At 36.2% G+C, this 26588-nt stretch overlaps 1 protein-coding gene across 1 annotated transcript; it reads left to right on the forward strand.

Annotated features, from left to right (window-relative positions):
• Positions 1-1440: 1440 nt before the first annotated feature.
• On the forward strand, positions 1441-24701 carry LOC129264586 (proteasome subunit alpha type-6-like). Its single transcript, XM_064102434.1, has 7 exons — positions 1441-1894; positions 10345-10439; positions 14404-14485; positions 14907-15062; positions 19052-19230; positions 20825-20919; positions 23354-24701. Exons 1-7 carry the CDS (start codon positions 1819-1821, stop codon positions 23409-23411), a joined length of 741 nt encoding a protein of 246 aa, XP_063958504.1. The 5' UTR covers positions 1441-1818; the 3' UTR covers positions 23412-24701.
• The last annotated feature ends 1887 nt before the right edge of the window (positions 24702-26588 follow it).

A 26588-nucleotide genomic window follows, 5' to 3' on the forward strand; every position in this document is an offset into this window, starting at 1 on the left:
TTAACAGTGTGGCCTTGCTATGGGGCTGCACAATTCGAAAAAATGCAAAAGAAATGATTAAGAATTTTCTTGTTCATTACAGTTGTTATTTTTACTTTTTCAATTTTTATGAAGAGCAAAATTAGATTTCAGTTGGAGCCCGCCTCCCCTTCTAGGGACGCCCTAGGCAGAAAGCCCATGCAAAGTTAATATCAAATTTGTAAAATGAACGCAAACTTACAGGAATTATATAATCCGATAACTTCTTTAAACCAATATGGCCGTATAATTACCCCCCTCATGATCTCCCCTGAAATTTTGAAGAAAAAAAAATTATGTTTCTGCTGAGATGCTCACAATTTTTTTAAAGCTACAGTTAATCAAATAGCAATTCCTTTGTGATAACCTTTGCTCTTCGTTTGTTCATATATATATTTTTGAACATTTTGTGTGTTTTTACGGCATTGATATCATCTGCGGTTAAATCACTGGTGGATCCAGGGGGGGGGGGGGGCAGCCGGCCCGTGCCCCCCCCCCCCCCCTTTGAGAGGCGCAATTAAAGTTTGTAATGTAAAAATACCTTTAAAACAGAAGTGTGCCCCCCCCCCCGGAAAGTGAAGACCTTTTTTATCATTTTGCTTATCAAATTGTTTCGTTAACTAAATACCCAAGTTTTGTTTAAAACCATTTTTTTTTGCTTGTCAAATTTTTTTTGCTTGTCAAATTTTTCCTCAGGAAAATGTGTCCCCCCCCCCCCCCCTTTCCAAAAAGCTTGGATCCGCCCCTTGGTTAAACAGAGCTGTCCGACACTGACCATGCAGTATTTGCAATTGATTTCAAACTTCAGTTGCAATTTGCAAGTGATATACTTGAACTACACATACCACTTTAGAGGTTTAAAGAACCAATTAAAGAACAAGATCAGTCGCAAATGATTGCAATAATTATGATTGGTTTAAAGACTTAGCCTTGCATGCGATCGATTTATAACATCTGTTTGCAGTATTTCTCATTCCAAGTGGGGTGAGGTGTCATCAGGTGGGGGATGGTTAAATAGTGGTGGGGCCCGGGACTATCAAATTGGGGTTTTTATTTTAGTATCGCTGTATTGTTTTCCGCTGATCAACTACGTTGGTTGCACAAAAAATGCCAGCAATTGAAAATAAATCCCCCGAACTAACAGTTAATCAATTATGTCTTAATTGACTTTTCACTAGATGCTGAAGTTGCATTTTCGAGAATGAGTTATGGGTTATTTGATTGATTTACATACATGTAGTTGTTATAATTTTCATAGAGGGTATTTTTAAAATGAAATTCGACTCCCCCTCACCACTTAACTTGGCTGTTTATGGGCACTTGCCCCCACTTGCCTCCCTCACAACGCGGTTTTGTTACATTGCTTACAGATCATTTAAGTGTATGACGATCTTTAAATTGGCAACAAAATACCAAGCAAATAATAATGGCTTATTTCAATTATTGACAGAACGTTAACGTGCGTGACTTGCAACCCTGGCCCTGAGAACAACTGCGACTGGCAAATGATATTTCAGGGGATGATTATCAATTGTTAATTGAAATTTTACGTCGTTTGAGATCAAATCTTCTATCAAGAGATCAAGAACAACTATTTACGTAGTTTTCCGAGCTGCCAGGAAGGTGAAACTTGAACCAAGTTGAAGAGAGCTCGAGAGTCTTGGCCGAAGATACATCGCACCAGCCACCACCGCCGCGCCGGAACGTTAATCCGATCTCGACGAAGCCAAGGCCAAGGGGGAAAAAACAACACCCAAAAAGCAAAATCTGCTCTCCCCAAACCAAAGCTAAGTTTTGATAATGTCACGAGGATCAAGTGCTGGGTTTGATCATTTCATTACTGTCTTTTCCCCAGAAGGGCGGCTGTATCAAGTTGGTAAGTAGAGCCTGCTCACTGGCACTGCTGGAATTGTTTTAACATGTTTATAATAATGTAGCCTATTGTTATGTTACTTTGTTAGGAAAGTGGGATTGGGAAGGAAGAGAAGGTCAATTTAAGGACGTTCCACAGTTAAAATGAAGTCCATGTCATTTTCACCATATTTTGCAGAGAGTTACTTTGGTATCTATGCATTATGAAAATGCAAAAAATAATATAGGTTCATGTGCTTATTTTTTTTCTACGGGACTTCAAAGTCGCCGTATTTGAATGATATGAAATATTGCGCAATCATGAGAATTATGCCTCTCTTAGACCTCACGAATTCACCAAATGCAAGGCTCGACATTAGCAGTGGCCCGGTGGCCCGGGGCCACCAGAAATTCACATCGGGCAACCATTATTGAAAAAATATTAAGTTTTGGTGGCCCGAATCGGGCAACCAATAATTTTCAGAATAGCGCAATTTTTCTCCCCATTTTGCACGCATTTATCAACTTTCTACAGTTCAAATTGCAAGCCAGTTCATCATGCGCCCTTTTTGTTGATCTACACACAAACACACACACAAAGTAGGCCTACCGCTATAGCATTAAGTAGCTTTTATCCAGCCGGCCGCGCCGGCTGGCGTGAGCTTTGCATGCTTCAAGCAGCTGTGCGTTAACAGCCTATTCAGACTCGGGGAGCTGCAATACGAAATGTTGCTGCTATGAAATCTTCCACAGAACTGAAAATCCAAGTCAAAGTCACATTTTACACCAATGAAATGCCCTTCTACAGACCTTGTTGCTAAAATCTGGTGTATCCTGATTATTTGCAAGCATTAAAAAGAGGAATCATGACCTCTCTTTTGACTCAAAAAGACCGATTTCCAAATGAAAATAATACACATAAAAACACATAGGTGAGAACATCACAGTCCCACGTGTGCATTTGTATATATGTTGTTACTTGGTTTCTTTCGAAGCTGTGTCTTTTCCGGTCTTTTCTAGCCAAAACTAAACAGACAGTTACTTAATTCTTTCTTGTTTATAATAAAAATGACTTCTTAAACAACTCTTGAGAAAGTAAATACTTTGGGAAGGCATTTCATTAATATGAAATGTTAATTTTTCCAACATTTTGGCAAATATAGGGAAGGAATTTTCTCACACCTTTTTTTGCCGTTTTATTATTTTCTTTCATTTTTTTTGACAGTGGTTAAACCATTTATACCCATTTATTCATTTTTAATGTTTTTCTTTATATTTTTTGGGCCACCAAACTTTAATATCGGGCCACCAAAAAAAATTATTTGAAGGTTTTGGTGGCCCGAACGGGCCACCACCAAAAAAAGTTAATGTGGAGCCTTGCCAAATGAGTTTAAATCATCTTTACTCTCTCGATATCACATCAAACTTTCAGGATGTGTAACTTAGTAGATACCAAAGTAGGAGAAAGTCTTTTAATTGGTAAAACTATATCTATTTGGATTCAGCAGCGCCCTCATTTGGCAGGAATGGTGCAAAAACTCGGAAAAAACAAATCTTCAAAGACGTGAATCTACTAAAAAATTAAAAAAGTATAGTTTAAGCTGCACTTTATTAAAAATCCATGTCACTTTCATCAAATATGGCTAAACTGTAGAGGAATGTATATGAAAGATGTAGGGAAGTTAAAAATATAGGGTCCATGTGCTCGTTTTTTAACTATGAGTGTCCAAAGTGTTGCGAGTTGGCTTGAAAATCGCCTAAAATGCGCCGAAAACGTGCAAAGTCTAATAATACCGTCTATAATGCGAATGGTTCCCGTATTTCGATCCCAAACATTCAAAATCCATGTCATTTTCATCATAATCTCTAAATTTGTAGAAGAATATATTCTGAAGCCGTTCAAATGTTAAAAATATAGGATCCATGTGCTCGTTCTTTAGTTATCAGTGTCCAAAATGTTGCGAGTTGGCTTGAAAATCGCCTATGCGACGAAAACGTGCAAAAGTATATACTACCGTTTATAATGCGAATAGTTCCCGTATTTTGCTCCCAAACATTCAAAATCCATGTCATTTTCATCATAATCTCTAAATTTGTAGAGGAATATATTCTGAAGCCGTTAAAATGTTAAAAATATAGGGTCCATGTGCTCGTTTTTTTAGTTATCAGTGTCCAAAATGTTGCGAGTTGGCTTGATAATCGCCTATGCGCCGAAAACGGGCAAAAGTCTATAATAATTATACCGTTTATAATGCGAATAGTTCCCGTATTTCGCTCCCAAACATTCAAAATCCATGTCATTTTCATCATAATCTCTAAATTTGTAGAGGAATATATTCTAAAGCCGTTAAAATGTTAAAAATATAGGGTCCATGTACCCGTTTTTAAACTATCAGTGTCTAAAGAGTTGCGTGTTTGCTTGAAACAGCCCAAAATGCGCCGAAAACATGCAAAAGGCTATACCGTCCGAAATGTCTAAAATACAAAAGATTCCTTAGTTCTGCTCCCAAACACTCAAAATCCATGTCATCTTCATCATATTCTCTAGATTTGCAGAGGAATATATTCTAAAGCCGTTAAAATGTTAAAAATATGGGGTCCATGTGCTCGTTGTTAAACTATCAGTGTCTAAAAAGTTGCGTGTTTGCTTGAAACAGCCCAAAATGCGCCGAAAACATGCAAAAGGCTATACCGTCCGAAATGTCTAAAATACAAAAGATTCCTTAGTTCTGCTCCCAAACACTCAAAATCCATGTCATCTTCATCATATTCTCTAGATTTGCAGAGGAATATGTTTTGATGACGTTAAAATATTAAAAATATGGGGTCCATGTGCTCGTTTTTAAACTATCAGTGTCTAAAAAGTTGCGTGTGGGCTTGAAACAGCCCAAAATGTGCCCGCGAAAACAAGCAAAAGTCTGATAATACCATGACTGTCTAAAATACGAATGGTTCCTTAGTCCTGCTCCCAAACATTCAAAATACATGTCATTTGCATCATACTCTCTAGATTTGTAGAAGAATATATTCTGAAGAAGTTAAGACATTTAAACTATGGGGTCCATGTGCTTCTTTTCAAATTATCAGTGTCCAAACTTTTGCGAGTTGGCTTGAAACAGCCCAAAATGCGCCGAAAATTTTTTAAGCAAAAGTCTGTTAATACCGTCTAAAATGCGAATGGTTCCGTAGTCATGCTCCCAAACATTGAAAATCCATGTCATATTTATCGTACTTTGCACGTATCTATACTTTAGCACCTGAATATTCTAAATATGCAAAAATTAACATGGGTCCATGTGCTTGATTTTTTTGCTATAGAGCTTCAAAGTTAACCCAAATGGATTATTTAGCAATAATTAGCATTCAAAAGAATTTGGCATTTTTAGACCTCACGAGATCACAACAATGAGTTTAAAGCTATATTACTCAGTCAAAATCCATAAAAATTTCATCAAATTTTGCAATATGATTAATAATTGTATCGTTAAGATGGATAATCTATTTATACTGCTTTCAAGTGTTTGCTCATTTAAGTCTAACAGCACTCTCAATTCTTAGAAATTGCGGCAAAGATAACAAATATACTCAACCTCAAAAAATTCAAATTTCAATAACAAACTTGAGAAGTAAAAGAAATGCTGCACTTTATTCAGAACCCATGTCATTTTCACCAAACTTTGCAAAGTTGTAGAGGAAAGTATACCTAAGAGGTGCAAACATTAAAAAATATGGGTTCATGTGCTTTTTTTTCAAACTATCAGCACTCTTATTAGAGCAAATGTGCCTCTTAAAACACCCCAAAAACGCGCCAAAAGCTTTGTATCTATGTGAGGAAAAATTTCGAACCACTCTACCATTTTCAAACTCGGGGTCATATTAATCATACTTTGCAGCACTACAGAGAAAAGTATTTTGAAAATGTAGAGGTATAAAAAAAATGGTCCATGGAATAATTCCAGTTTATTAGCTTCATAAAATAACACATCGGATCTGCAGTTAATGCAGATAAGGAGAAAAATCAGCTCACAATACCTACAGCTGATTAATCACCAGTTCATCCATTGTGACGTCAGCGCGCAGAGTGTAAAATATGCGCAGATCATGATGCGCACAAACATAAGTGTGGAACGTCCTTAACCTCAATTCAATTGGGCATACCGCCCGATATGTTGTGAGCATGGACATGTGTGAGAGAGAGAGAGAAGGGGGGGAACAGGGGTGTGGCAGTGGCATAATTAGACAGTTGGCAGCCGTCTGTTTCAAGGAGTTTTTTAACATTTAAATTTTATTTTTAAATTCTTCTCTTCTCACAGACAGCTCGCTATCGTGCAGCCACCATTGGGGGGTAAACGATGCAAAATCCCCCTTATGGGGCTCATCGATTTTTGTCTTTATTTCATTAAAAATATATAAAAAGAACTGGACCAAAATAAAGATTATTCCGTTTTGGCCTGAAACACACCAAAACGAGGAAAAATAAACTTAAATTGGGAAAAAACAGTGACTTACTTCCGCTGTCGCGCAACTTCACTTCCCTGTTTTATCCGAACTTAATACATAAATAAACATATGGCCATTGAGTCCCTGTACAGATCGAGCTAGAACTTCGGTCTCTGTATTTGGTGAGTGGAGCCAACGGAGTTCAGCGGAACAACCAACATAACAGAGACCTAAGCTTTTGGTCTATGGCATAATGAGCCAAACATTTTGAGGGGTCTAGAAGATCCAGTAAGCACAAATTTCGACATTTTTATTACAAAAATCAAATTTTGTAATTTTGACATTAAATAAATCTATTTCACCCCCTTTTTTTTGCTGAGATCTATATCACTTAGCTTCTGAACGCACCCCTCTCCACAAGTGAAATATTTTGATCACTTGAAAATGGTATCGTGATGTGTGTTTTCTGTTGGAAATTTAAAGTTTAAAAATTCACAAAAGCTATTTGGCCATATTTTTGTTTTGGGAAAAAAAAAGACTTTGAATATGTGTTTTGGACCCGTGTCATCATATTCAAATTCAATTTGGAAGGATGTTGCAAAGTTTTAAGCATATTGAAACTATTTTCTGATGCATAAATGCGTGCGTTTGGTAATACAAGGCCGGTTGGTAATAGAATCACTCACTATACTAAAAGAAATGACAAAACATGACTACTTGACCCAGTCATAAATTGTTTAACTTTTGCATATATGGGTTTATGCGCATTCATTAAATCACATTTTTTTGTGCATGCTAAAATCATCAATTATGTTATGACATCCACCACTGATTCTTTCATACCTCTGAGAAATGATAAGATATTGAGCAAGATTTTTCTCTTAATTGCCTGGCACTTATAAATTGCACGTCACATTAGATAACTGGAAGCTAATGCAGTTTAGCACCGGCCGACTTTGAGCACATTTCCAAGCAATAATTGTTTGTGAATGTCATAGCAAGTCCCTCAATCACATTTCAAGGTCAATATGCCCAGGGATGCCACTTTTCAGATTTTCTTTTTCTGTCTCTTTTTCACTTCTGAATTTCCTCTCATGAATTTCAGGCTTTTTGAGGAGATGCAGTTCCATCCCTGAAAGTTGATTATTTTGGCAGCAGTTTTATCTCTCTTTAAAGGAAACCAAAGCACAGAGAGTATCAATCGTATGAGAACGAGTATTAAAATACATGTACATGTAGAGGACCAATTTAAAACAAGTATTAAAATTAGTTATGAAATAAGAGTTATGGATAAATGAAAAGTCTTGCAACACTTTCTATAGGAATCCACAAATTAGCAACACGCCATACTTCGAAATGGCCGCCTTACTCTCAATTTGTTTTGTGCAAAAATGTTCAGTTTTTCCCTTTTATTCTACAGGTTTCTGATCATCTCAGTGTGAATTTTATTTTTATTTGCTTAAAAGCAAACTTCCATCATTTGTTGTTTTAGAGATAATCATACACACAATGACAGGTGTGTAAAATTGTGCCGTGTAACGTCAGTTACCGTGGAAATGCCCATATTGAAACTATTTTCTGATGCATAAATGCGTGCGTTTGGTAATACAAGGCCGGTTGGTAATAGAATCACTCACTATACTAAAAGAAATGACAAAATTCATGACTACTGTACTTGACCCAGTCATAAATTTCATAACTTTTGCATATGGGTTCAAAATATATTAAAATGTATTAAAATACATGTACATGTAGAGGACCAATTTAAAACAAGTGTTAAAATTGGTTATGAAATAAGAGTTATGGATAAATGAAAAGTCTTGCAACACTTTTTATAGGAATCCACAAATTAGCAACATGCCATACTTCGAAATGGCAGACTAACTCTCAATTTGTTTTGTACAAAAATTTTCAGTTTTTCCCCTTTATTCTACATGTTTCTGATCATCTCAGTGTGAATTTTATTTTTATTTGCATGTTGTGCTCAGAGGGAGGCAATGTGCAATTAGAAAGATAATGAGAAAATCTGAAAGTGAAGAGTTAAAACAAAATAAAGAAATAGAAAATCAGCCATTTTGAAGCATGTTTGTCAATTTGAAGTTCCCTGTAGAAAATACAACCAACTTACAAAATCTTAGAAAATTTCAAACTTCCATAGCTTTCTTATTTCATATCCAATTTGGATTCAGCTGCTTTTAAAATGTATATTGACCCTCTCATTTTAACTTCTCTCCCTGGGATTTAGCTTCCTTTAATTTCTCCTTTGAGCCCTTACATGTACATGTATCACATCAGGACCCCGTTGCATAAAAGTTACCATTTTGTTCACTTTGCTACGCAATGGTAACTTTCATGAAATCCTTGATTTTGATTGGCTGTTGATCAGCGTTATCATGGTAGTTACCATTGGATGGCAAAGTTACCATTAGTAACTATATTGCAACGGGCCCCAGGTTGGCTATTCCATTCGCCCTCAAATATTCCCATAATATGTTATCAGCTTTTTCTTTTTATGTCATTTTCTTTCCCAGAATATGCATTTAAAGCAATCAACCAAGGGGGTATTACTTTTCAGATTTTCTTTTTCTGTCTCTTTTTCACTTCTGAATTTCCTCTCATGAATTTCAGGCTTTTTGGAGGAGATGCAGTTCCATCCATGAAAGTTGATTATTTTGCCAGCAGTTTTATCTCTCTTTAAAGGAAACCAAAGCACAAAGAGAGTATCAATCGTATGAGAACGAGTATTAAAATACATGTACATGTAGAGGACCAATTTAAAACAAGTATTAAAATCGGTTATGAAATGAAAAGTCTTGCAACACTTTCTATAGGAATCCACATATTAGCAACATGCCATACTTCGAAATGGCAGACTAACTCTCAATTTGTTTTGTACAAAATTTTTCAGTTTTTCCCCTTTATTCTACACGTTTCTGATCATCTCAGTGTGAATTTTATTTTTATTTGCTTAAAAGCAAACTTCCATCATTTGTTGTTTTAGAGATAATCATACACACAATGAAAGGTGTGTAAAATTGTGCCGTGTAACGTCAGTTACAGTGGAAATACCCATATTGAAACTATTTACTGATGCATAAATGCGTGCGTTCGGTAATACAAGGCCGGTTGGTAATAGAATCACTCACTATACTAAAAGAAATGACAAAATTCATGACTACTTGACCCAGTCATTAATTTTATAACTTTTGCATATGGGTTTAAAATATATTAAAATGTATTAAAATACATGTACATGTAGAGGACCAATTTATAACAAGTGTTAAAATTGGTTATGAAATAAGAGTTATGGATAAATGAAAAGTCTTGCAACACTTTTTATAGGAATCCACAAATTAGCAACATGCCATACTTCAAAATGGCAGACTAACTCTCAATTTGTTTTGTACAAAATTTTTCAGTTTTTCCCCTTTATTCTACATGTTTCTGATCATCTCAGTGTGAATTTTATTTTTATTTGCATGTTGTGCTCAGAGGGAGGCAATGTGCAATTAGAAATATAATTGGAAAATCTGAAAGTGAAGAGTTAAAACAAAATAAAGAAATAGAAAATCAGCCATTTTGAAGCATGTTTGTCAATTTGAAGTTCCCTGTAGAAAATACAACCAACTTACAAAATCTTAGAAAATTTCAAACTTCCATAGCTTTCTTATTTCATATCCAATTTGGATTCAGCTGCTTTTAAAATGTATATTGACCCTCTCATTTTAACTTCTCTCCCTGGGATTTAGCTTCCTTTAAGTTCTCCTTTGAGCCCTTACATGTACATGTATCACATCAGGACCCCGTTGCATAAAAGTTACCATTTTGTTCACTTTGCTACGCAATGGTAACTTTCATGAAATCCTTGATTTTGATTGGCTGTTGATCAGCATTATCATGGTAGTTACCATTGGATGGCAAAGTTACCATTAGTAACTATATTGCAACGGGCCCCAGGTTGGCTATTCCATTCGCCCTCAAATATTCCCATAATATGTTATCAGCTTTTTCTTTTTATGTCATTTTCTTTCCCAGAATATGCATTTAAAGCAATCAACCAAGGGGGTATTACATCAGTTGCAGTGAAGGGTCCAGACTGTGTTGTGGCCATCACACAGAAGAAAGTTCCTGTAAGTTCATTACCATTGTATACAATTACAGCATTTTCTAAGTTTTCTACCATGTTACTAGTAAAAAAAAATTGACACCTCACACATACCTAATTTATTGAAAAAAAATATGTCATCAACGCATACAATCATTATATATGGCTGGAAAGAGTATCTTCTCCCAAATAATTTGATACCATATGTATGTGGTATATGTCTTCACACTTGGATAATCAGTAGGTATTCTTTGCAGTGATGTAAGTTTTGATTTGCGCCATAGTAAGGCATGATGATCGCAATTAATGAATCCAGATGCCAATGATGTCATAATTCTATATGAGTAAATATTTGCAAATCCCTTTTCAATAAAATGAACTTGAGAATTGATACTGAAAAGTGTTCATTTAACAATTATAATGTAAGTTATTGAAAAACAAGTTTGAAATGGATTTTAAATTAGGATTATGACATCATTGGCATCTGGATTCATTCATTGCAGTTATTGCAGTTATGCCTTACTTTGGTGCAAATCAAAATTTACATCACTGCAAAGGAATACATACCTCTTGATCATTCAAGCTTTGAATTTTCAAGTTGTGTGATTTTGTCTGAATTATCAGATTATGTTTGCTTGCAATTTACAGACAATTCAAGACAATATAATTTTGTAGGCTAATGAATGGGTACATATAAACTGTCAAATCTTAATGAAAATAATGTGCTAAATCTCAGAAATATTAATCATTAATTTGCTTGCAGCTAGAATTGCTGCAGTTTACATGGATCAATCAAGATAGTGTCAATTGAGAATTGCCCATTTTAAGTTTCATTGGGCTGTGCAATGATGCTTTTATTGGTACTAGTATTGATATCATAGAGTGTCTTTACGTTACCTATTTGTTTGTTTTGAAAATGCTTAATTTTCACAAATCATGGTAGTGGTGAAAAATGAAGGAGGCTTATATTATTAAATAATTTCATTTAAAAATATTGCCTGTTACACTCCCTCTATTGTTCTGAGTTTCTATTATCCCACACTGGTCAGAGTTTCCATTTGCATTGATTATTTTAGAAAAGCGTGTATCAGACCAGGGGGCCGTTTCCTAAAGCTGTTCGTAAATTAAGAACGACTGGTGAACCTTTCTTAATACGCGCTAAACCATCACCAATGAATGTACCATTTACCACAAGAAAGGATCACCAGTCGTTCTTATAGTCGCTCTTAACTTACGAATAGCTTTGTGAAACACCCCCCCGGTCTAGTGTAGATCAAATGGAAATTACACTATATTGGCAGTGGACTATTTTTGTCTCACATGCATGGCAGATTGAGACTATAGGTCCTGCTTTTTCGACGGCAGCGGCGTCAACATCAAATATTTACCGAAGGTTAAGTTTTTGAAATGACAGCATAACTTAGAAAGTATATGGACCTAGTTCATGATACTTGGACACAAGATAAATCAAGCACTTCTGAATATGCTGCTCGAGTTTCAGTTTACATGACCATTGACAAAGTTCAAAGGTCATTTAGGGTCAATGAACTTAGACCATGTTGGGGAGTCAATATCAAAATCTTAACATTTATAAGGTTAAGTTTTTAAAATGTCATCATAACTTAGAAAGTGTATGGACCTAATTAATGGAACTTGGCCATAAGGGTAATCAAATATTACTGAATATCCTGCGTGAGTTTCAAGTCACATGACCAAGGTCAAAGGTCATTTAGGGTCAATGAACTTTGGCCAAGTTGGGGGTCTTTGTTGAATTACCATCATAACTTTGAAAGTTTATGGATCTGATTCATAAAACTTGGACATAAGAGTAATCAAGTATCACTGTGCAGGTTTCAGGTCACATGACCAAGGTCAAAGGTCATTAAGGTCAATGAACTTTGGCATGGTGGAATTATTATTAAATTGCTGTCATAACTTTCAGTTTATGGACATAGGGGTAATCAAATATCACTGATATCAATATATGAAAGGTGTTTTTTGTGACTAATTATTTCATACTAGTAGTATGTAGTTTTCAAAGTCAGCACTGCTGCTTTTTGAATCGCGTAATGCAAGTGAGACTGCCAGAGGCGCTCCACTTGTTTTTTTTTTTTATCCCATATGTGGTAATTGATTATCCGAGGAGTAGGCTAACTGCTTGTGGACCAATTGAATATAAACCATATAAACCTTGATGTATTCTGGTTTGGGCGGTCACATTGTAAGGCAATGGTCAAAGGCCATTTCTTAGATCAAATAGTATAGTTTAATGCTATGGTCACAAATACCTTTATGAATGCCGTACAAATGATTTTTATAGGCGCTGCTTTTCCGACGGCGGCGTCAACGTCAGATCTTAACCGAAGGTTAAGTTTTTTAAATGACACCATAAGGACCTAGTTCATGAAACTTGAACATAAGGTTACCAGGGTAATCAAGTATTACTGAACATCCTGCTCGAGTTTCAGGTCACATGACCAAGGTCAAAGGTCATTTAGGGTAATGAACTTAGACCATGTTGGGGGAGTCAATATCTGAATCTTAACCTAAGGTTAAGTTTTTGAAATGTCATCATACATTTTGTAAATTAGAAAGTATATGGACCTAGTTCATTAAACTTGGACATGAGAGTAATCAAGTATCACTGAACATCGTGTGCGAGTTTCAGGTCAAATGACCAAGGTCAAAAGTCATGAAGGTCAATGAACTTTGGCCATGTTGCAGTTAATTATTAAATTGCTGTCATAACTTTTTAGTTTTAAAGTTTATGGATATAGTTTGTGAATTGTGGACATAGGGGTAATCAAGTATCACTGACAAGTCTTAGGTCACATGATCAAGGTCAAATGTCATTTATTGTCAATGAACGTAGTATTGTATCATATGAATGGTGTTTTCTGTGAATAATTATTTTAGTACACGTATGTAGTTTTCAAAGTCAGCAGTGCTGCTATTTTGAATCGCGTAATGCAGGTGAGACTGCCAGAGGCGCTCCACTTGTTATACATAGCAATACATGGTATGAATTCGTTCGTTCTGCGTTCTGAAAGGTAATTGTGACCGTACCATTACCTATTAAGACTCTTGTGACAAATATCTTGCATCTGTAACTCTAACTGCAACCAAACTTAGATACTGATACACTGGGGCAACGTCAATTTTGAGGTACTATAGGTCACACACTTAGGTCAAAAGTCATGTGAGGTCATACATTACAGGTCATCGGGAAGAATTGTTCCTCCCAAGATTTGATTAATGGGGGGACTGATGTGTATTTAATTTTCAAGTGGGCAAGACACCCGGGGGGGGGGGGGGCCACTTCCATTGATGAGTGGATACCATGCGCGACCATGGGGTCTCGAAAAGCACCCTAAACACATATTTTCCATATTCTGAAAATGCACCCCTTAACAAGTATTGGCGTGTGAAACCCTACCCTTAACAAGTATTGAAAACAAAACGATACTCTTGGCAAGTATTCCCTGAAATGAACCCCTAAACAAGTACAGCGATATTTTATTACGTCACGGGTCCATCGGTCGTCGGTTTTACCTTTACACACCATTTGGTTTAGTATGGCCCCACCTTCCACACCTCGCGCAAATCGGACTCTAAACACGTAGTGTTGGGGCAAAAAGGACATCCTTTATAAAACATTTTAATTTTGTTTTATCATCCCCGCAAATTTGACCCTAAACACGTAGCTTTCCTAGCGAAATAGATACCCTTTTTTCATTATTTTTGTGTTTTTTACACCCTTATCACGTTACATACGTAACGTGCCCTATCTTGAAAAAGACATCCTTTTTACGTGTTTTTTTGGTCGTGCATGGTATCCACTCGTCAGTGTAAGTGGCCCCCCCGGGCAAGACACAATATAGCTTATAACTGTCTCGTTATCATTCATTGGTGTTCTGTGCAAACAGTGCTTCAAACACCATGATTGTGTGTATTTATTTGTAGTTTTTCATGTCATCTTCTTTATGTAGGACAAGCTTCTTGACCCAAGCACAGTAACACACATGTACAAAATCACAGAGCACATAGGATGTGCAATGACTGGTATGACAGGTACGTACACATTTATTATCACCATTTAATTGTATTACTTCCATATGCTTTGGTTTTTATTACATACTCTACTGAATAGTTATCAGAAATTCCTGTGTTATTCAGACTATGATCAGGCTGTCATTGTTCCTCTGAACAATGAAAAAAAACAAAAATATTGGAATCATAAAAGTATCGTGTACTGTCATATTGAGAATTTATCATTGAAGTTAGTATCCAGTCTTCTACCAGAAATTGAGGAATGTGTCAGCAATTGGTGAAATAGCAATTTGCACTAGGAAAGGCAGAAAAACATCTACTAGTAGTACAAGTGGGTTTAGCCTTGATTATGCAATCTGAGAATTAGACAACTTGCACTTAGACCAAGTGAATACAAACCGTCTTACCTGGTGATAACATTTTGATTGGTTTTCATTCCCAGCTGACAGCAGGTCTCAGGTATTCCGCGCCAGGGTAGAGGCAGCCAACTGGAAGTATAAATATGGTTATGAGATCCCTGTTGAGATGCTTTGCAAGAGGATGGCTGACATATCACAGGTCTACACACAGAGTGCACAAATGAGACCCCTAGGATGCAGTAAGTATATGTGTGTCAGGGATGGATCTAGAATTTTAAGAATCTGTAGATTAAGGGGCTGTCCACATTGAAATTATAGCCAGTGTGTGTCTGTGTATGTGTTAAAAAGCATTTCAATGTTTAATCTTATTTGTTAATATCAATAATTCTATTGTTGATATCAGTACAATTGAATCCTTGATGTATAGAATTATATTCCTGAATTTATTTTGTGTTTTTCAAATGACAAATCCTGGTCTAATGAATCACATTATTCGTATCAAGAAATAGGACAATATGATAAAATGGCTTGCCATACATTCATGAGCATACACTGATTAACATGTTTAGGGTTGTCTGCACTTGTAAGGCTTCACTCTGCTATTCAAATACCCTTCAAGGTCTCACTACACGAGTTCCCTCTGATTGTGACCGTACCTTAATTGATACTAGAGGTGGGCTATAGAGGGTCAAATTTAGGTCACATTTTCAGAACATGCTCATCACACCCTAGTTTGATGACTTTGTGCCTACTGACACCACTTTTGAAAAAAAAAATTGAAAAAAATGTAAAATCCGGGGTGCCCTGACCGAAATCGTAAAAAATCCAAGATGGCCGCCGTTTCGCCTAAAAAAAAGACTTTTTTGGCTGTAACTCAGTCATTTTTTTGTCTATTGTAATAGTTTTGGTGTCTAACCCTATGTTTTAGGGGTCAGAGAAACTGAATATAATGATATTTTTGGTGTAAAACCTATTATTCTATATAATACTCACATTTTCCCCATATTTAATGTTAAATTTTCCTTCTCCTTCACCCCTACCCCAACCGCAAATTTTATATTTTATTTTCTGTATGTTCTTCAAGTCATGTTAGCTATGATACCCTTAATAATAAACTCTAGCTACGAAAAGTTATTTTTTGTACTTTAAACAGTACAGCAAGAAATATACAAATAACCTTCATACATGACTGTGTCGCGCACCCAGAAACCTATATCTGGCTGGTGAATTCCGAGTCGGCAGGCACAGTAACTCTGGAGCCAGTTCTAATACTGTATCTGCTTTAAAGTACCAATTGTTTGATCATCAGACCTCTAGTCAGAGAGTATTATAAAATTCCACTTTTTTATTTGGAAAATGACTTGAATTAGCTTTCTATGATATGCCAATTGTCAAGCACAAATGTAATGTTTCTGCTGGAAGATGTATCCCATGAGCCAATTACATTACATGGAAGAATCTACATCGGCAGTACTGTCTGTACATGAGCGTGCTTTGGCCATCTCCAGTGCTAATGCTGATCTGTCCCTTTCAATCTTAGAAGTCTTTTTCCATGTGCTCGATCTCATATGCCTCATGATGTTGGTCTCGACACATACCAAGGTACCAGTTTCGTTCATCGTCATAATCCCATATCACACTGCAGAACTCATTGATGTCCACTTCTTTGTCAGTATTTTCTTCAAGGTTGGAATGGGCAGTTGGCTGTGTGATCCCATTGGGTGGCTTTAGATTGAATGCATGTCATCTTCAGTAGGCAGATCAGGGGCAGGGAGATTATCAGACTCTCCTCCTGTCAATAGCAGAGTCAAGTTCACCTTCATTTCTGTTTCACATAGTTGGTTGACCTTATACAAGTGTGGGCGTACCAAGTAATCTAGATGGGATATGTGTCTGCGATATGACAGCTCTGCATGTAACATAGTTTTAAGCTTGGTTGAATTTTAGGTATCCAGGCATTCCTGAAGCTCATCAACGTTTCTTAATTGACCTCCCCATTTTTTACATTTCTGTAACAGCCTATGCACACACCCGGTACTCTACCGCTTGGGCCACATTCCGCTGAAGCTTTTCCCGAGAGAGGATGTTTTGCTCTTCCACCCATTTCTGCTTACTCCTATCCAACACTTCTGCAATGTTATGGGTCACTTTTTCCAGTAACTTCACCAGCCTTGTTCAAGGTCATATCATCTCAAATACTCTTGGTAGTGAAGTTTCTATTGGAAGCAGCAGACTGCTTTGCTAGTTTGTCAAAATTTGACAGATCCTGCTCACACTGCAAATTGTTTGAAGGTAGATTGGTGAGATCTTCTTCTGTGAGTTTGTGGAGTTAAGTTGCTCTAGGTTCTGCCAAACGTATTTTTGCCGTTTGCTGATATCCATACTCACATCCTCTCTGAGTGGCTAAAATCTTTGGCAGCTTGCTGACACATTTGCTGCAAATACACGCCTACAGTTTCTCAGGTTTTTCAACTTGGAAAGAGTATGGAACCGTGTATGAAGAGAGTGTGTCTGTCTTGTTATTCAGCAGATCATCATGAAGACGTGGGATGATGGTCACTAGATCATTCTGTGAGCTAACTTCTACCATGTTTAGGAATGGGAGGATTATGCAGTATGTGAACCAGGCCAATACCTTCAATACTATCATGATTAAGTCACACTCAAGGTACAGATGGCAGGCTTGAACTTGGATTTGGTGTTCTGCAATGTTGCCTCATACTCCGGGATGTGATATAGAATGGCTGCAGCAGTGTATGCCATAAGAGCAAATCGATGTTCATTGAAGAGGCTGTTCTTGTTTTGCCTGCAGATGCAACCTCACACTCGAAGGTCTCCTACATGGATGATTTGTGTCCGTCATAACTTACTAGTTTTGTCAGTGCCTGTAATGCTGCTATGACCACACTCTTCTTGAGGAAGGATTTCAGGGTCGGCATGTATGCAATAAATTTCACGAAGCCCTAACTTGACTTCATGCTGAACAAGGGTAGAGATATTGCCTGCATCTAAATCCTCACATGTGTGGCTCACACACAACAAGTGTAGAAGCTAGGATGTGCTGACTGTTAAGGGATGGTGCTATTTGATGTTTGTAGTAATGAGGAGCTCGAGTGGTAATAGTGATACATGTACATTAAATGCAGTGATGAAGGGAGCTGTGCTGTAACTACTTGTCCATACTTGCAAACAAAGCAAAGTGGATATAAAATTTGGGATAATGGGCATGAGACAAGAAGGGAAAAAAGGAAGGCTTAAACTGTTAATTGTGATGTACACGTCATCTATTGGAATCAATATTGTAAGAATTCGCATATTGGGGAAATAAGTAGAAATTTGATTAAATACTGATATAACATGAATTTTAACACTAATATATAAAAATGAATACTATAAAAGGGTTCAGTGACCCCCAAAACATAGGTTTAGACACCAAAACTATGCTAAGGGATGAAAAAATGACTGAGTTATGGCCAAAAACATGTTTTTTTAGGCAATCCGGCGGCCATCTTGGATTTTCGGGTTTTTCGGCCGGGGCACCCTGGATTTCGGATTTTTTTCATTTTTTTTTCTGATTATGGTGTCAGTGTGCACTAATTCATCAAACTAAGGTGTGATGAGCATGTTCTGAAAATGTCACCCTCTATAGCCCACCTCTATTGATACCTTAAAACATCTATCCAATCACGGTTATCATTAAAGTTACATTGAATATAAATTCACCTCAAAGGTTGGTACAATGTCATGTTTGATAATTATGAGAACATCTTTTATGATGCATAGTTAAGTACATGACACATTCAATGTAGACAAGATATCACTATTCATATTGCTTCATCCTTAACAGTTTCATATTAAATCTGATATATTTCAATTCAATATCAATTCAATTACAAAAAAAAATTAGTCTTTATTGATATACAAACATGATTCAGATATTGGCAATTCCACATGAAAAACAGCCGTAGTTGGAGTATGCATGTTTAAATGTTTATAGGCACTATATAAATTTTATATACTAGTACTTGAAACGATTAAAATCTGAAGAAGTAATAATACAATGCACAAGTTTTTCATAACATTTGAAATATACGCCACATATTCAATAGCTGGTAAAAGCTTACAATGTCCCCCTTTTTTCAATTTGTCTTTTCTTACCTGAATGTGATTATTCCCTCCTTTATATATCTATGCCTTCACCAGCGTTCCAATCCCCTTCTTTCATCAGGTATGATCCTCCTTGGTTGGGATGAGGAGCTCGGACCTCAGCTCTTCAAGACGGATCCAGCAGGGTACTTCTGTGGGTACAAGGCTACCAGCGTAGGGGTCAAACAAACGGAAGCCAACAGCTTCCTGGAGAAGAAACTGAAGAAGAAGCAGGACTTCACCTACGACCAGGCTGTAGAGGTAACCTTACGTTTGTATTATTTAATGTAAACTCCTGGCTCATGTCGTTTTCATTCGTGGTACATTTTACACACAATAGTTTGGATTGACTTTGGACTCTTTGTGGTTTGTAAAACTGAAACTGACATTGGCCCACTAATTTGAGTGAATACAATGTAGAATCAATCAGTTGGCAGAGACCTCTTGGTATGTGTAGTCTCTTGTGCACACGTGTACACCCTCCCCCAATTTTTTTTAGGCTTTCTGAGTCGAGAGCTCATAGGCCTGAATTCACAAAGGTTGTTGTAATCTGTGGTATGAAACCTTGGTATCTGCAGATTCCATGCATTGATTACTGAGTATGCTGAATTTAGTTCATATATTGGAATGAAGCATAGTCAGTGCATGGAAATTGCTTAAATCGCAACTTCAGACCTCAAACTCAAAACCACCTCCCTGAATTAAGGCGATAAAGTATGCCAAGAAGAATTTCATGTTTACAGCACATTTCTTCCCAGATGTAGTTACCAAGGTAACTTCTTAATTTGCACACCAACTGCAGAATTTCCCATTTTTTCCACCTTGAGAAATAACTTGTAAAAATAGGGTGTAATCATGGAGACTAACAGGGATTAACCTTGGTCCTGTAATTGTGTTGATATTATGGAGGTAAGGAAGTAATGTGATAGATAGTAATCTCATCAATAAATAAACCTTTGTATCATATATCATCACTAAACTTCATAGTATTCTTCTATAACTTGGTAACTGTTGGGGCAACCAAATATGGGTGATAGATGCTGTAGACAAAAATATCATGTTGTGCTGCTGTTGGAAATCACATAGTGAGGTCAAAGGTCATTTTAGGTCAAATGTTTACTGGCAAGACTATGATAACAAACATCTTTGCATCTGTTGCTCTCTTTTCAACTACGCTTGAGTCATAAATGCACCTAAGGACCTTCTTGTTTAGTGTCATCAAATGTCACATGGCAAGGTCAAAGATCATATTTCAAATGTTCAAGTTTACCTGCAAGACTCATTATGGCTCATAAGTGGTCAACTGTTGGTCCAATGACAACCAGATTTGGATGGTAGATGCACTAGTAGAGACATCATGTTGCACCGCTGTTGGAGGTCTCATGAGGTCAAAGGTCATTTAAGATCATGTGTTAAAATTTACCTGCATGACACTTTAATGACAGAATACTTTTAAGCATTTCTCCCTTTTGAATAAGGCCATTGTCATGGATGCACTGGGAAAATATTATCATGCTCTCTGAGGTCACATGGTGAGGTCAAAGGCCAATTAAAGGTAGACATTTAAGTTCAGACTTTTTTTTGCAAAATCAAACTTGGCTAGGGATTTACTAGGGGGAAATCTTCATGTTATGTAGTCATGGGTTATTGCTTTGTTTTATCTGTGGCCAGCATTTGACAGTTTCAGATGTTTGAAGAATGCCCATATTTTGCAAGTGCTTAAATTAAGTTTGTTCACTTAAATGAGAGAAGTGAGTCATAATAATAACTTATTGAAAAGATATTGAAATCAATGGGCAAATCTATTGTTCTTGACACTTCTAATGTATTGTTTGTTTATTTTCTATCATATTAGACTGCCATCAAGTGTCTTTCGTCCGTGCTCTCAGCAGACTTCAAACCAACCGAAATCGAGGTAGCAGTCGTAACAAGAGACAACCAAGTCTTCAGGTAAATTTGTATTGACTTTGATAATTGATAGGGATGAATTAGGATGAATAGGGATGAATTTATGTTATATGATTTGTTCGCCATCTGATTTGGGGTAAAAAACTTGTAATAGCATGTGGAATGAGCATTCCAACTTAGTAAAATCTTAAGGATCAAAGTTCTAAATAGTGGTATGAATATGTAAATGAAAATTTCAGGCTATTGCGAGCCTATTTGTAGGGAGGTCTCATACCCCCTTTAGATTTTTGTATAAATCTAATATCTGACACTCTTTCTGATTTTTTTCTGTCTGTATGAAAGTAGCTCTTTGCTTTCTTTTGTAACACGCATCATCAATTCTTAGATCTGAGTGTGCACTGTCAGCCGGGGCAACAATAGCCATGACATAATTAAACAAGACACTAACACAGGACACACACATATAGCTTAATAACAGAGAGAAAGAACAAAAAAGAGAAAAAATGTTGGATATGGCTGAACTGTTGACCAGTTTGGACATACATCATGGGCAATTTTGGTCAATTGACCTTTCATTTCTTTCATTATGATAGGCAGATTTCAAAGCAAGATATTTTGAAAGCATGCGTTACATAGCAGGGTGCAGAAATTGTATAGAACAGGTGACTAGAATAGCACACCAATTAATACTCTATGAAGGTATTTGTTGTATTTCTACTTTTTAATGCATTAGCATGCTGCTATAACAATGTACTTGGCCAACTGTGAAATACCACTCCGAACTGGCTTATTGCATTTTTTCCTGTAAAAAAAATATTTGATAGGCTCAAAAACTTAATCAACACTGAATGTGCGCACCATTAACCCTAAATCCGCCGGAGGGGGGGGGGGGTGAATCACCCCCTTCATCAACATTTTCCGCGACCATTCTGCTGTGCGAAATTTTTCAACTGTGCCGCTCGCTGACTTTTTACTTTGAAGTTTGGTTTGGTTTTATTTACCGTATAAAAATCACAATAAAATACATTTCACAAGATATTAGATTAAATATAAATATATAAACATGCACATAAAAATATACGGATGGATCACCCTATTCAGAGCCATTGATATAATGGCTCTGTTCTTCCTAGAGGTCCAGTCAAGGTAACATGAGAAATAATATGACACATATGAAGTCTTGCGCATCTTTTGAGACCAAATTTACCATGCCCAGGTAAGCGGTTGAAAAATTACACAACTTTACATAAGTGCATGTCAGACCCAAAATTGCGCCAGAATGTGATTTTGTGTACTTGTAAATTGAGTTTTCTCATCTTATTCATAAACATATGATTATGTTTATATTCATTAGCCGAAATCAATTGATATTAGCATAATTATGCTTCAAAAAGGTTCTGCTATAAATTTAGCACAAGAAATGAAGAAAAAATAAAAAAGGTAAAAAAAACCCCAAAGAAATACATAAAACAATAAAATGCATAGGAAATTCATTTTCAAACCACAATTTTTTAACTTGTAAATGCTAGCAACGGTATAAAGAATTTTAACACAAAAAATTAGCATTATATGAGCTTTTTATAGTGAATTAGAGTAAAAATTATGATTTATGCATAAATTTGCATAATTCATATTTTTAGATATGTGGTTATTTTGGAAATTTAACCATACAGTCTTGTAGAGTCCATCCCACACTATTACCATGCCAATTTTCATAGGCAGCTGAGATCTCAAGGGGGGGAGGTTGATTCAACCTCTTACCCCATCTAACACCCTAAACAGCACGGCCTGGTTAGGGTTAAAATCTTATATAATATGATTAGGATCTTGGATGAAGTTTTTGAAAATGATTATTGTTTAATAGATGTTATGGTTAGTATGAGAATATTTTGGGCTGGACAGTTGGAGGAACATCATAAACTCCATTAATGAAACAATACAGAACAGTGTGCATAAGGTTTCAGAATATGTAAAACATGTGTTATTTAATCTTTTAAGTTGAATATATTTCTGTGGTCGCAAGAGATTTGAATTAGGCAGATTCACCTGTGGTTATCCCTTCCAAATAAAGTTACATTTTTTTATTGGTCAGAATTAGCATATGGGTCTTGCAGCTTGGCTGTCGGTCTGATGGATTGTCAATCTTTCTTGCAACAATTTTATTTTTGAGGCAATTCTTGTGAAAATGTCTTATGTTGAATGGGAGCTAGATTTTTCCATCAATAAACTGCTATTTTAATTAATATCCTTGTATAACATAATGTTGATAGGGTGCAAATTTAATCACTTTTTTATATTTCTTTTTTTTATATCATTTATGTTTTTATTAATAAATCATAAACATACAACTTTTTTATATTTCTTTGTTTGGATAAAATTATTTTCTTGCCAGCAAATGTATTTGTATTATAGCATTGCGCTGTCTGGATTTGTTGTTGAACACAATTTTTTTTTCTTTATTGTTATTCCTACACAGAACACTGTCAGAAGAGGATATTGACACTCACTTAGTTGCCATTGCAGAGAAGGATTAACCGTCAAATCCAGTAGCATGATTATTCCAAAATTTTCCAGGATTTCAAAGGCAGAGATGATCCAAAATATTTCAGAAATTCAAACGTCATTGTTACATTTGGAAAGTGGAAAACCAGTTTTTAATTAACTTTTTCATTCCAATATTTTGAGAGAAATCTGCTCTCGAAACAGAAATGTCTTACATGATTGCCATGTTAGGCAATGATGAACTGTGAGGTCCTCAGTGTTTGTTATTATTTTATGTACAGAGCAGAATGGTCTGTAAACAGAGTACACTACTACACATAGTGATACATATTTGTAAGTATTTGATACATTTATAATTCAAAATTGAGAAAATTTCATGCCAAGAAAATATGATTATAATCATATCTGATAAGTATTTTTTTAATGTATCATGTAAAGGTACTTTTCTGTAAAATGATAGAAACTTATAGATTAATGGACCTGAGCAAATGCTGAAATACTTTTTCAGACACACAAATATATAGATGAAATTTGCACATGTGTAATTTGATCTACTGAAAGAATACATTTCCTATTACAACAAACTTCCAGCGATATCCGTATCAGATGTTTTGATTAAATTTTTATCTTTGCCTTTGAAATTCTGCTTTTGTACATTAGGTTAGTACTTTCTGTTCACACTGACATAGTCAGTGGAGATAATCTTTGTGTATTGTCTGTTATGCCTTGTTTAAATTTGTGATCATCAGACCATGGACTAGTCTGTGATTTTTTGGTGGCAACGTAGGTGGCAACAGGCTATGATTTTTGCATTTACATTATTCATGGCCTTTGTACAATTTCATGTATTTGGCATTGTGTATGCCAGATCCAAAGTCATACAGGGGCCCTAGTGTGATGGTACGATGTACCTGAGCTGATTGTACAACAACCCTACGCTGTTCATAGGTTATCCGTTCAATAGACCATGGCCTCGTAATGATCATATAATGCACCTATGATGTACGTAAGGGCTTTGATCCTGTAATTTAGAAAGTTATCTCCATGCTGGACTGAATCGTAGTCCCTATGATAATCTTGAATCTTTACAAACATTGTACAATCATCGGATGCTAAAGGAGATGGTATGATTAGAAGGTTACAATCATCCTATGGACCCCATGCAATGATTGTAGACCAACTGTAAATGGGGCATTTTTGTTTTTGACGATGAATAGCCAAAATATATGATTAATTGAATACTGTTCAGGATTTTCTTTTCTTGACTGTCACACTAATTTTTTTCAGTCGGCAACTAACAAAATCATAAAGCTGGAATAAATTTTTTTTTGTTAATATGTGAGGCAAGCAGCCCGCATTCCAGTTGAAATGTAGATTATTTTGAAGTGATATTTGGGGCAAACTTGAATCGAATGGTCCCCTAGATTCTTCATGGCATTACCTGTGAAGCAAGAGAAATTCAGAATGCTATTCATACATGTATAAGCCTAAATATGCAGATATTCATTTACTGCATTTGAGGAAATGGCCATGCAACAACACTGTCACAGTTACTCAGATTTTGATTTCACAGTGTATTTTGAATACCAAGAAATCCTCTCGATTTAAGAAATCAAGAAAATATGAAATTAATCTGTTCACTCGTGCATCTTGGTAGTTGAATATCAGACAAGTTGTTGGATAGGGCAAGTTTTCATTATATTGTTTATTTAAAAACAAATAAATGTACAATTTCATCACTCATATACAATGTCGATTGTTGTTTTGCTTATTTTCTGGCATTGAATGTCATTCTAGTCTGGTTGCCATGGTGTCTGCATCCATACAATCTTGTTTTGAACAATTTTTTCATACATTGATTGCTGGACTGCATTCAGGATTAAAACAAGGATTGAAACAAGATGATTACCGGTAGATAAACTTCCCCTGCTGCATCCTATACAATGTGTATCAAAATAAAGGCAATCCGAATGTAGACTGCTGATATGAGATATTCACTGATTATCGCAATTTACATTTACCAGAATGTGATAGAGCTACTCTTTATCCATTTACTGATACCTTATTTGTATCACTGAGACTGCATGGCTGAATGAATTAATTTGGAGGACAAGAGCTACCAGATACCATTTTACCCAGCTTTAGTAACCGCCCTTTCACACGGTAAAAAAAAATCATAATTTGACTGATGATTCAAGTGAAAAATAAAATTTTTAGCACGTGTGAAACCAAACTAGAATCACAAATGCTAATCACAATCACAAATTCTACTCCGGAGGTGATTTCCAGTTAAGTTTCACACAAATTACGGTACAAATTTTACGTGTGAAAGGCTTGACCTTCAAAACATCTTCTTTTTTTTTGGGGGGGGGGCGGAGCTTACGTGTTCTTTCAAGCACTTCTATAGACGGAAGTGCACTCATGTACTATCGATGCAGTGCTTTGATTAACAAGTCACCAAGGACACATACCGCCTTCGCTCGAGAATTCGAATTCAACTCAATTCGAGTGAGCATGTGAAAGGTGTGATGATTCTAAAGACGAATTACAATTATCAGTACAATGATGAAGAGGGTAGGCGTCGATGTGCCAGCACTTCTTTATATAAAAAGCCTACTCTTCCATTCCCAGGGGGGTTCAAAAAAGTGGCGTTACTTTGTTGCAGAAATATTTTTTTGCCTCAATGGGGCTAAACATTGCGAATTTTCCTATTAAGAGGGAAAATGGGCAAAAGGTGGGGTGACTTCAGCAGCCCCTGAATTGAGCAGGGTTGATGTGCCAGCACTTTTTATACACCCGTCCTAGACGAGACGTATTATGGTATCATGCTCGGTGTCCGTCTGTCTGTCCGTTAACTTTTCCTTGTAAACGTGGTAACTTCAGTGTGACTTAACCTAGGCTCATATAATTTGGTGTGTATGATACTAGCATGAATCCCAGGAAGCCTATTGATTTTGAGGTCCAAAGGTCAAGGACTTGCACAGTGACATGTTTTCATCTTACACTTCTGAAGTCCTTGTAAATGCGATAACTTCAAATTAAGTTAACCTAGGCTCATAATTTGGTGTGTATGATACTAGCATGGATCCCAGGAAGCCTATTGATAGGTCAAGGTCACATTGATATGTTTTTATCTTACCCTTCTGAAGTCTTTGTAAATGCAATAATCTAGGCTCATATAATTTGGTGTGTATGATACCAGCATAGAT

The sequence above is a fragment of the Lytechinus pictus genome, chromosome 7 (genome assembly GCF_037042905.1).
Source record: "Lytechinus pictus isolate F3 Inbred chromosome 7, Lp3.0, whole genome shotgun sequence".
Taxonomy (NCBI): domain Eukaryota; kingdom Metazoa; phylum Echinodermata; class Echinoidea; order Temnopleuroida; family Toxopneustidae; genus Lytechinus; species Lytechinus pictus.